The sequence below is a fragment of the Lissotriton vulgaris genome, chromosome 11 (genome assembly GCF_964263255.1).
Source record: "Lissotriton vulgaris chromosome 11, aLisVul1.2, whole genome shotgun sequence".
Taxonomy (NCBI): Eukaryota; Metazoa; Chordata; class Amphibia; order Caudata; family Salamandridae; genus Lissotriton; species Lissotriton vulgaris.
This window is the reverse complement of record NC_141699.1, coordinates 752,962,110-752,974,892: the sequence shown is the minus strand read 5'-3', so window position 1 is coordinate 752,974,892 and position 12,783 is coordinate 752,962,110. Positions and strand designations below refer to the sequence as shown.

At 48.0% G+C, this 12,783-nt stretch overlaps 1 protein-coding gene across 1 annotated transcript in view; it reads left to right on the top strand.

The window, feature by feature from the left end:
• The window catches only part of LOC147683457 (2-acylglycerol O-acyltransferase 1-like), a 377,371-nt gene extending 364,844 nt beyond the window's left edge, over positions 1-12,527 (top strand). The window contains exon 6 of the mRNA XM_086943876.1: positions 11,655-12,527. Within this exon, the coding sequence (XP_086800002.1) occupies positions 11,655-11,809 (155 nt within the window). The 3' untranslated portion in view covers positions 11,810-12,527. The remainder of the gene's footprint in view (positions 1-11,654) is intronic.
• Positions 12,528-12,783: the final 256 nt, after the last annotated feature.

The window sequence follows — 12,783 nt, the reverse complement described above, 5'->3', positions numbered from 1 at the left end:
GCCAGGATCAACCTGCCTAAAAATGCCTTGCACTGATTTGCATATTATAAGGGTAGGGGTGCAAAAACACTAGAGCCAAACACCTACCTGCTTAGAGACGTCATCCTCCCTATATTTCAGACCCATTACAGTCGTCTGCGTTATCATTATTGCTACTGTGGCGCTTCTGATGAAACATGGATCGTCTTTCGCTGACCTGAGAACCAGCTGGCTGCCTGAAAAGTGGTCCCCCATGTATGATTCAGTCTCCTTGACAAATATACTGCATTTTACTAGATGGGTCATCCGAGCCTAATTCTGCGTCTTATAGGTACGTCTTGCCATTACTTACATTCAACATCCAGTTTCACAGAGGACAAACTGGAGGCATACTGAATTGCATTTAAGTTAAAATCTTTAAATGTTATATGCATTATAAATTATCAATCCAGCGTGTCTGGATAAGAAAGTAAATAGATCTAAGACCTGTGAAAAGTCACATGGACAATATAGCCAACTGATGCATGCTGCTTCCTGCACTCAGCTGGCTTAAGAAGACAGCAATCAACTCTACGTAATTCAAAAACACCACCACACAATTAACTGCTATGCAGTACCACAACATATACTGCATAATACCACTACATAACACATTCAGCATCACCACAGCATCACTCAGCGCAACCACAGCATCAATCTGAGCCAGTACAGCATCACTCAGCGCCACCACAGCATCACTCAACGCCTCCACAGCATCACTCAGCACAAGCACAGCATCACTCAGCGCCACCACAGCATCACTCAGCAGCACCACAGCGTCACTCAGCAGCACCACAGCGTCACTCAGCAGCACCACAGCGTCACTCAGCACCACCACAGCATCATTCAGCACCACCACCGTGTCACTCAGCACCAGCACAGCATCACTCAGCACCACCACAGCATCACTCAGCACTACCACAGCTTCACTCAGCACCACCACAGCATCACTATGCGCTACCACTGCATCACTCTGCAGCGCCACAGCAACAATCAGCATCACCACAGCATCAGTCTGCACCACCACAGCATTACTCAGGGCCACCACAGCATCACTCAGGGGCAGCACAGCAGCACTCTACGCCACCACTGCATAACTCAGGGCCAGCACAGCATCACTCAGTGCTTCTTACACTTTTTAATTACAACTTCTCAGCATGCTGCACAGCAGCCACACTTCTCTACAGCACAGCTTAGAAACATTGGCAAAGTCAATAGCTCTACCTAAATACTTATAAGGGCCCCACAATCGATAACCAATAGGTCTCGCCTTTGGGAAATTATTAGTGTTTAGTTATCCAGCACAATATCCTTCATAAAACAACATAACGTGTTGCATGGCTAATCACTTATAAGGTCCCAAAAGCGATACCTATTGGCTATGCCAGTGCTTTTTTTTTTTACTTGCCTATATCTTTGGTGCGGTTTGACAAATCTTCACACAATTATCCCAAGAAGTGTCAATTTGGGTCTTGTTGTGCCTGGAAAGTTTCAGTGTGATTCGTAACCAGGGGCTGAGAAAAAGGGGTGGTAATAAAATGGTGTGTTTCCCATGTTAATTCGATTGAGATTTTAGACATGACTACAGTTCGATCCCCTGGGTCCATACTGATAAAGCACTGTCAGCCTGAACAACAGTCAGATCTGAGCGAGAAAGATTGTTTTATCATTCACAATGTTAGTCAATCAATCAGGAGTTTGTTAAAGCGCGACTACTCACCCGTAAGGGTCTCAAGGCGCTAGGGGTGGGGGGTGCTGGTTCCATTCCATCAAGGAGGAGGTCTGTCGAAGAGCCAGGTTTTGAGGTTTCTTGCGAAGATGGGGAGCGATGTTGTCTGTCTGAGGTGGAGCGGAAGGGCGTTCCATGCTTTGGCCGCGAGGAAGGAGAAGGAGCGGCCTCCCGATCTGGTCTTTCTGGTGCGGGGGACCACGGCGTAGGAAAGCTGGGCTGATCGTAGGGTCCTTTGGGGTGCGTGGAATTTGAGTCGGCTGTTCAGGTATGCTGGTACGGTGCCGTGGAGGGCCTTGTGTGCGTGGGTGAGCATCTTAAAGGTGATTCTCGCCTCGACGGGGAGCCAGTGGAGTGTGCGCAGGTGCTGGGAGATGTGGCAGTGTTTTGGCAGGTTGAGGACCAGTCTTGCGGTGGCGTTCTGGATGTTCTGTAGTTTGCGGATGAGGTTTTTGTTTATTCCGGCGTAGAGTGCGTTGCCGTAGTCGAGTCTGCTGGTGACCAGGGCGTGAGTGACTGTCTTTCGGTGTTCGAGGGGGATCCATTTGAAGGTCTTACGAAGGAGGCGGAGGGTGTGGAAGCAGGAAGATGAGACAGAGTTGATCTGGCGGTCCATTTTGAGCTCGGAGTCCAGGATGATTCCCAGGTTGCGTGCGTGGTCTGTGGGGGTTGGCGGGTTTCCGAGGGCGGTGGGCCACCAGGTGTCGCTCCAGGCGTCGGGGTTTGGGCCATGATGAGTACTTCTGTTTTGTTGGTGTTTAGTTGAAGGCAGCTGTTTTTCATCCATTTGGCGACGGCTTCCATGCCTTCTCGAAAGTTGCGTCTGGCGGTGTTGGGCTCGTTGGATAGGGAGAGGATGAGCTGGGTGTCGTCTGCATATGACACGATGTTGAGTCCGTAGGTTCTGACGATGGGGGCAAGTGGAGCCATGTAGACATTGAAGAGCGTCGGGCTGAGGGAGGAGCCCTGGGGGACTCCGCAGGTGATCGGTGTGGGGTCCGAGAGGAAAGGGGGGAGTTTCACCCGCTGCGTCCTGCCGGAGAGGAAGGAGCAGATCCAGTCGAGGGCCTTGTCCTGGATTCCTGCATCGTAGAGTCTGCGTATTAGGGTGCGGTGGGAGACTGTGTCGAACGCTGCTGATAGGTCGAAGAGGATGAGGGCTACTGTTTCTCCTTTGTCCAGTAAGGTGCGGATGTCGTCTGTTGCGGCGAGTAGGGCGGTTTCCGTACTGTGGTTTTTTCTGAAGCCGGATTGGGAGGAGTCGAGGATGTTGTGTTCTTCAATGAATGTGGCGAGTTGGCTGTTGATGGCTTTCTCGATGACTTTCGCTGGGAACGGGAGCAGGGAGATGGGTCTGTAGTTTTTGAGGTCGGTGGGGTCCGCTGAGGGTTTCTTTAGGAGGGGGTTGACCTCGGCGTGTGTCCAGTCGTCGGGAAACGAGGCGGTCGCCAGGGAGCGGTTGATGGTTTGGCGGAGCATGGGTGCGATGGTGTTGGCGGCTCTGTTGAAGATGTGGTGGGGGCAGGGGTCCGTGGGGGCCCCTGAAAGGATTGACTTCATTGTCTTCAGTGTGTCTTCGGTGGTGAGGGCTGTCCAGTCATCAATCGCTGGTTTCCGGGTGTCGGGGCTGGTTGGTGAGGGTTCAGTGTGTTGGTTGTCTTTGTCGAAGTTGTCATAGATGCTCTTGATTTTGTGGTGGAAAAAGATGCTGAGTTTGTCGCAGAGGTCTTGTGAGAGAGGGATGTCGGTAGACTCGCTGGTGGGTTGGGCGAACTCCTTGATGATGCTGAAGAGTTCCTTGCTGTTGTGTGCGTGAGTGGAGATTCTGTCTTCAATCGCTTTTTTCCTCGTTTCTCTGATGAGTTGATGGTGGGCGTTGGTGGCGGCTCTGAAGTTGTTGTGGGCTTCTGTGGATTTGGTGTTTCTCCATGCCTTTTCAAGGCGGCGGCATGTGCGCCTGGACTCTCGAAGTTCGGTGGTAAACCATCTGGCTTTCTTGGCACGGGTATTGTTTTTCTTGAGGGGGGCTATGGTGTTGGTGCTGTCCGAGATCCATCTATGCAAGGTTCGGACTGCGGTGTTGGGGTCGTCGTTTTCCGCGATGGTTGGGGAGGAGTTGTTGAGTGAGGAGGTGAGCTGGTCATCGGTGATTTTGGTCCAGTTTCTTTGTGGAAGCAGGTGCTGGTGTCTGTGGATGGTGGGTGTTCTGAAGGTGAAGTGGACGCAACGATGGTCGGTCCATGGGAGTTTGGTGGTGTGGCTGAAGGTGATGGAGTTTCCTGCAGTGAAGAGGGGGTCGAGGGTGTGTCCTGCTGAGTGCGTGGGCTCGGTCACGATCTGGCGGAATCGAATGTTGTGTAGGTTGTCCAGGAGGGATGTGGTGTTGGGGTCCAGTTGATTGTCGAGGTGGAAGTTGAGGTCTCCCAGCAGGGTGTAGTTGGTGGATGCAATGGCCTGCGAGGAGATAATGTCCGTGATGGAGTTGGCGAAGGGTCCGCGGGGTCCAGGGGGTCGGTAGATGAGGGTTCCTCGGAGTGCGGCGGTGGGGCTGGCCAGTATCTTGAAGTGAAGGTGTTCCATCAGTTCTGTGGACTCGTCAGGGAGTGTGCTCAGGCGGAGGCTGGATTTGTGGACGATGGCGATTCCTCCTCCTGGATGGATGGGGCGGTCCTTCCTGGAGATCTTGTATCCTTGGGGGATGGCGATGGCGATGTCCGGTCCCGAGGTGGTGTTGGTCCAAGTTTCGGTGAAGAATGCTACGTCTGGGGTGGTGCTGTCGAGGAGGTCCCAGATTTCTTTTGCGTGTTTGTGGAGGGATCGGACGTTGAGGAGGATGCATTGCAGGGTCTTCGGTTCGGTTGTGTTCTTGTGGGCGGGTTGTGCTGGATCCGTGTTCTTGGCGGTGCTGCAGGTGTGCTGGCAGCGGTGACAGCTGAAGGGTCCATGGGTGTCGGCTGGTGATGCTAGCTTGCAGTTGATGTTGCAGCCTGGGTTGAGTGCGTGGAGTGCTGCTGGGTCGTAGCGTTGGCGGGGCGGAGGTCCAGGGTTCCTGGTGCTGGTTGCAGACGGGTCGCAGACGGTCGCAGACGGGCGCAGACGTGCTTGCCTTTGACGCGCCTTCGGTGCACCAGCGGCGCGCCCGCAGCCCGTGGCCGCTGTAGTGGCCGCCATTAATTAGGGGTCGGGGAGGGCTGTACAGCTGGGAGGCGGGGAGGGGAGCTGGATTGGGCCGGTCGTGCTGGGTGGGGAGGGGCCGCGGGGGCAGCAGCGGCGGGGAAAGGTAAAGGGAGGAAAGAAGGGATAAAGAAAAAAGGGAAAATAAGCAGAAATAAGGCTCAAAAGAGCAGAGATGCAGAAAAGAGCAGAAAGGTGAAAGATAGAAAGGGTAAAAAAACGAGTGAAAACGAGTGAAGGAGCAGAGGGAGAGAAAGGGAAAATGGGCAGAAATAAGGCACAAAAGAGCAGAGGTGCAGAAAGGTGAAAGATAGAAAGGGGAAAAAAACGAGTGAAAACGAGTGAAGGAGCAGAGGGAGAGAAAGGGAGAATGGGCAGAAATAAGGCGCAAAAGAGCAGAGGTGCAGAAAGGTGAAAGATAGCAAGGGGAGAAAAACGAGTGAAGGAGCAGAAAGAAAGAAAGGAGACAGAGGTCCACTGGACCACCAGGGATGAGGAGCAGGGAAACCTGCGGGTGGAGGAGGGCCTCGATCACCAACACTGAAGAGTGCAGGGGCAGGGGCACTTCACTTAATGGTGGAGCTGCGAGGGTGGGAGAGCAATTTCACTGACAATGAGTCAGTGGTCTTGCTCACCTGTCCCCGCACTGGCCGCCATTAAGTAGGGGTCGGGGAGGGCTGGACAGCTAGGAGGCGGGGAGGGGAGCTGGATTGGGCCGGTCGTGCTGGGGGGGAGGGGCCGCGGGGGCAGCAGCGGCGGGGAAAGGTAAAGGGAGGAAAGAAGGGATAAAGAAAAAAGGGAAAATAAGCAGAAATAAGGCACAAAAGAGCAGGGATGCAGAAAAGAGCAGAAAGGTGAAAGATAGAAAGGGTAAAAAAACGAGTGGAAACGAGTGAAGGAGCAGAGGGAGAGAAAGGGAAAATGGGCAGAAATAAGGCACAAAAGAGCAGAGGTGCAGAAAGGTGAAAGATAGAAAGGGGAAAAAAACGAGTGAAAACGAGTGAAGGAGCAGAGGGAGAGAAAGGGAGAATGGGCAGAAATAAGGCGCAAAAGAGCAGAGGTGCAGAAAGGTGAAAGATAGCAAGGGGAGAAAAACGAGTGAAGGAGCAGAAAGAAAGAAAGGAGACAGAGGTCCACTGGACCACCAGGGATGAGGCGCAGGGAAACCTGCGTGTGGAGGAGGGCCTCGATCACCAACACTGAAGAGTGCAGGGGCAGGGGCACCTCACTTAATGGTGGAGCTGCGAGGGTGGGAGAGCAATTTCACTGACAATGAGTCAGTGGTCTTGCTCGCCTGTCCCCGCAGTGGCCGCCATTAAAGTAGGGGTCGGGGAGGGCTGGACAGCTAGGAGGCGGGGAGGCGAGCTGGATTGGGCCGGTCGTGCTGCGGGGGGGGGAGGGGCCGCGGGGGCAGCAGCGGCGGGGAAAGGTAAAGGGAGGAAAGAAGGGATAAAGAAAAAAGGGAAAATAAGCAGAAATAAGGCACAAAAGAGCAGAGATGCAGAAAAGAGCAGAAAGGTGAAAGATAGAAAGGGTAAAAAAACGAGTGAAAACGAGTGAAGGAGCAGAGGGAGAGAAAGGGAAAATGGGCAGAAATAAGGCGCAAAAGAGCAGAGGTGCAGAAAGGTGAAAGATAGAAAGGGGAGAAAAACGAGTGAAGGAGCAGAAAGAAAGAAAGGAGACAGAGGTCCACTGGACCACCAGGGATGAGGCGCAGGGAAACCTGCGGGTGGAGGAGGGCCTCGATCACCAACACTGAAGAGTGCAGGGGCAGGGGCACCTCACTTAATGGTGGAGCTGCAAGAGTGGGAGAGCAATTTCACTGACAATGAGTCAGTGGTCTTGCTCGCCTGTCCCCGCAGTGGCCGCCATTAAGTAGGGGTCGGGGAGGGCTGGACAGCTAAGAGGCGGGGAGGGGAGCTGGATTGGGCCGGTCGTGCTGGGGGGGAGGGGCCACGGGGGCAGCAGCGGCGGGGAAAGGTAAAGGGAGGAAAGAAGGGATAAAGAAAAAAGGGAAAATAAGCAGAAATAAGGCACAAAAGAGCAGAGATGTAGAAAAGAGCAGAAAGGTGAAAGATAGAAAGGGTAAAAAAACGAGTGAAAACGAGTGAAGGAGCAGAGGGAGAGAAAGAGAAAATGGGCAGAAATAAGGCACAAAAGAGCAGAGGTGCAGAAAGGTGAAAGATAGAAAGGGGAAAAAAACGAGTGAAGGAGCAGAGGGAGAGAAAGGGAGAATGGGCAGAAATAAGGCGCAAAAGAGCAGAGGTGCAGAAAGGTGAAAGATAGCAAGGGGAGAAAAACGAGTGAAGGAGCAGAAAGAAAGAAAGGAGACAGAGGTCCACTGGACCACCAGGGATGAGGCGCAGGGAAACCTGCGGGTGGAGGAGGGCCTGGATCACCAACAATGAAGAATGCAGGGGCAGGGGCACTTCACTTAATGGTGGAGCTGCGAGGGTGGGAGAGCAATTTCACTGACAATGAGTCAGTGGTCTTGCTTGCCTGTCCCCGCAGTGGCCGCCATTAAGTAGGGGTCGGGGAGGGCTGGACAGCTAGGAGGCGGGGAGGGGAGCTGGATTGGGCCGGTCGTGCTGGGGGGGGGGAGAGGCCGCGGGGGCAGCAGCGATGGGGAAAGGTAAAGGGAGGAAAGAAGGGATAACCCCCACACTCACCCTCACCCACCCTCACACCCTCACCCACCCTCACACTCCCTCACCCTCACACCCCCTCACCCTCACACCCTCACAACCTCATCCTCACACACCCTCACTCACCCTCACACCCTCCCCCCTCACAACCCTCTCACCCTCACCCACCCTCACCCTCACACCCCCTCACCCTCACACCCCCTCGCCCCCTCACCCTCACACACCCTTACCCTCACCTCCTCACCCTTAGTCACCCTCACACCCCCTCACACCCCCACACCCTCACCCTCACCCCCTCACCCTCACACACCCTCACTCCACCCTCACACACCCTCACTCACCCTCACATCCCCTCACTCACCCTCACAACCCCTCACTCACCCTCACACACCCTCACAAACCTTCACACTCCTCACACACCCACTCACCCTCACACACCCTCACCCTCACACCCCTCACCCTCACACCCCCACACACTCACACCCTCACCCACCCTCACTCACCCTCACAACCCTCTCACCCTCACACACGCTCACCCTCACACCCCCTAACCCTCACCCACCCTCACTCACCCTCACACACCCTCACCAGCATAGCATAACAAATCCTAGCATAGCATAGCAAAACATAGCATAGCATAACAAAACATAGCATAGGATAGCAAAACAAAACCTAGCATAACAAAAGAAGAAATAGCATAGCAAAACACAAAAAAGCATAGCATAGCATAACAAAACACAACAAAACATAGCATAACAAAACATAACAAAGCATAGCAAAACAAAACATAGCATAACAATACAAAACAAAACATATCGTAAGATAAAACATAGCATAACAAAACAAAGCATTGCATAACAAAACATATCAAAACACAAAGCATAGTATAACAAAACACAGCATACATAACAAAACATAGCATAACAAAGCATATCAAAACATAACATAACTTAGCATAACAAAACACAACAAAACATAGCATAGCATAACAAAACACAACACAGCATAGCATAACAAAACATAGCATAACAAAACATAGCATAGCAAAACAAAGCATAGCATAATAAAACACAACAAACATTGCATAGCATAACAAAACATAGCATAGTATAGCAAAGCATAGCATAGCAAAACACAATACCACTCAGTGCCACATAATTATATGCTACATAATTACACTGCACTCAATGCAACATACACTCCAAATACCATTCAGTGCCACATAATCACACACCACATAATTACACTCTACTGAATGCAACACACTCCACACAATACCACTCGGTGCGACATAATTACATGCCACATAATTACACTGCACTGAATGCAACATACACTCCAAATACCACTCAGTGCCACATAATTACACTCTACTGAATGCAAGACACACTCCACACCATACCACTCAGTGCCACATAATTATGTTACATAATTACACTGCACTCAATGCAACATACACTCCAAACAATACCACTCAGTGCCACATAATTACACGCCACACAATTACACTTTACTGAATACCTCAAACACTCCACACAATACCACTCAGTGCCACATAATGATATGCTACATAATTACACTGCACTCAATGCAACATACTCTCCAAATACCACTCAGTGCCACATAATTACACACCACATAATTACACTCTACTGAATGCAACACACTCCACACAATACCACTCAGTGCCACATAATTACAAGCCACACAATTACACTCTACTGAATACAACATACACTACTCATAATACAACTCAGTGTCACATAATTACATGCAACATAATTACACTCTACTCAATGCAACATACACTCCAAATACCACTCAGTGCCACATAGTTACACGTCACATAATGACACTGCACTCAATACAACATACACTCCACACCATACCACTCAGTGCCACATAATTATATGCTACATAATTACACTGCACTCAACGCAACATACACTCCAAATACCACTCAATGCCACATAGTTACACGCCACATAATTACAGTGCACTCAATGCAACATGCACTCCAAATACCACTCTGTGCCACATAATTACACGCCACATAATTACATGCCACATCATTACACTGCACTCAATGCAACATAAAATCCAAATACCACTCAGTGCCACATAATTACACACACATAATTACACTGCACTCAATGCAACATACACTCCAAATACCACTCAGTGCCACATAATTACACGCCACATAATTACACTGCACTCAATGCAACATACACTCCAAATACCACTCAGTGCCACATAGTTATATGCCACATAATTACACTGCCCTCAATGCAACATACACTCCAAATACCACTCAGTGCCACATAATTACACACCACATAATTACACTCGACTGAATGCAACACTCTCCAGACAATACCACTCAGTGCCACATAATTACAAGCCACACAATTAAACTCTACTGAATACAACATACACTCCTCATAATACCACTCAGTGCCACATAATTACACTCAACATAATTACACTCTACTCAATGCAACATACACTCCAAATACCACTCAGTTCCACATAGTTACACGCCACATTATTACACTGCACTCAATGCAACACATGCTCCAAATACCACTCAGTGCCACATACTTACACGCCACATAATTACACTGCACTCAATGCAACATACACTCCAAATACCACTCAGTGCCACATAATTACACTGCACTCAATGTAACATACACTCCAAATACCACATATTTACATGCCACATAATTACACTCTACTGAATGCAACACACACTCCACACAATACCACTCAGTGCCACATAATTATATGCTACATAATTACACTGCACTCAATGCAACATACACGCCAAACAATACCACTCATTGCCACATAATTACACGCCACACAATTACACTCTACTGAATACAAGATACACTCACACAATTCCAGTCAGTGCCACATTATTATATGCTACATAATTAGACTGCGCTCAACGCAACATACAGTCTAAATACCACTCAGTGCCACATAATTACACGCCACATAATTACACTGCACTCAATGCAACATACACTCCAAATTCCACTCAGTGCCACATAATTATATGCTACATCTTTACACTGCGCTCAACGCAACATACACTCCAAATACCACTCAGTGCCACATAATTACACGCCACATAATTACTCTATCTATTGCCCTCACTCTATCTGTCTATCGCCCTCACTCTATCTATCTATCACCCTCACTCTGTCTATCATCCTCACTCTATCGCCCTCACTCTATCTATTGCCCTATATCTATCTATCGCCCTCACTCTATCTATCGCCCTCACTCTGTCTATCTATCTATCTATCGCCCTCACTCTATCGCCCTCACTCTCTCTATCTGTCTATCGCCCTCACCCTATCGCCATCATTCTATCTATCTATCACCCTCCCTCTATCTATCTATCGCCCTCACTCTATCGACCTCACTCTATCTATCGCACTCACTCTATCAGACTCACTCTATCTATCTATTGCATCACCACAGCATCACTCAGCACCACCACAGCATCACTCAGGGGCACCAAAACATCACTATGCGCTACCACAGTATCACTGAACACCACAGAATCACTCGTCGCCACCACATCATCAATCTGTGCAACCATTCAACAACTGGTTCAAATATGGTCTCTCAATGTTTCAAGCTTTATTACAAATGTCGCAAAAAATATGTTAATATTTCACTTCTGTTCTTGGATTTTCGTCACAATAAAATACACTGAACATAATCTTCACAAAAGTTATATACAAAAGTGTAAGCTATTGCCATTATAAATTACAATAACTTTTATTTAAGTATTACTTATTTTTTAAAAATAAAAGCCATTATTATTTGTAATATCAATACATCTAAGTCACGTAAATACAACACATATTGCATTACAAATGCTATAGGTGTCACATTTGCTAAATTTATAGCTATTGGCATTGTAAATGACAAAGCTATTAATTTCGCTATTTTCAAAACCAACACATAAATAAAAAAAATTGTAATTTACAATACCAATAGCTCAAACTTTCCTAATGCGAGACCTATTGCATTGCAAATGCTTGTTCCTTTTATTTCTCTCCTAGTCGGAAAGCCCATCGTCATAGTTCGGACTGAAAACCCTACCGTGGAGGAGATTGAACAGCTCCATAAAAAATATTTAGAAGAGCTACGAGCACTGTTTGAGGAGCACAAAGAGAAGTTTGGGGTGCCGGAGCATGACACCCTTATTTTTACGTAATTGCAGCACTGGTTCTCACAAGTTTCTCATTATTATTGTCATGGGCGCGCCTGCTGTACACCCTCAGTCTATCTGTCTTGCTGCCATCTTGTTTGCACATTACTTGTGTAAGGGTTGAGGTCGATTTTTAAAAATACTATTTTTGTAAAGAACTTTATGTAAAATATTTAACTGGCTCCTTTTAAAAGTTTTAACTTGTTTTATTTGAAATAAAATGTAACCTCTGGATATGGAGAATGAAACGGGTACTTGTTGGGGTATTTAGACAGGGTGTGTAATCAGTTATGAGAATAAATAAAAGTAGGTCATATTTGTGCAGGTCGTAGGTGTTGTTGGATGGTCCTTCTCATCATTGTGTATTCACTGAATTCAGGACACAGTTTCTCAGGTTCCGTGATATATGCAACATGTAATTGATTGTTTAATTCAAAAGATGTGAAAGAGTACTAATGCAAGTTTTATTTTTGTATTTATATATCTAATACCTCTTATATTTGGTAATTTGCTTTACTGGCTTCCAAGGTGTGCAGTGATTGTCTCTTTTGATTCCATCTCCCTCAAGTCTCTTTACTTTCAAGATGTTGCTGAAGGAGCCTCTCTTGTTGCTATCCACTCAAATACAACCTTGTTGTAACGGCTTGATTGTATTTTCTCCTGTATTGTATAGATTGCTTTTGTAAATGGATTGGATTAAATACATTTAAAAAATGCAAGTTAATGAGACCCAGACTTATTAATTATACATGTACCTTAGCAGAATAATAGGTCCAAGGTGTAAAATAGTCAAATAAAGCACAACCAGAAAGAGATCGAGTTATCATGGTAGAGGCTAAAGCACTAGATCACATAGCAGATTACCAAAGAATTAAAGATCAATGTGGTCAGATGTTATTTCACGGAAATATATTAAAAATGTTCTTAGGAAAGAGAAAATGTCTCCTAAGGATGATCTTTATAATTCCCACATTTCTCTT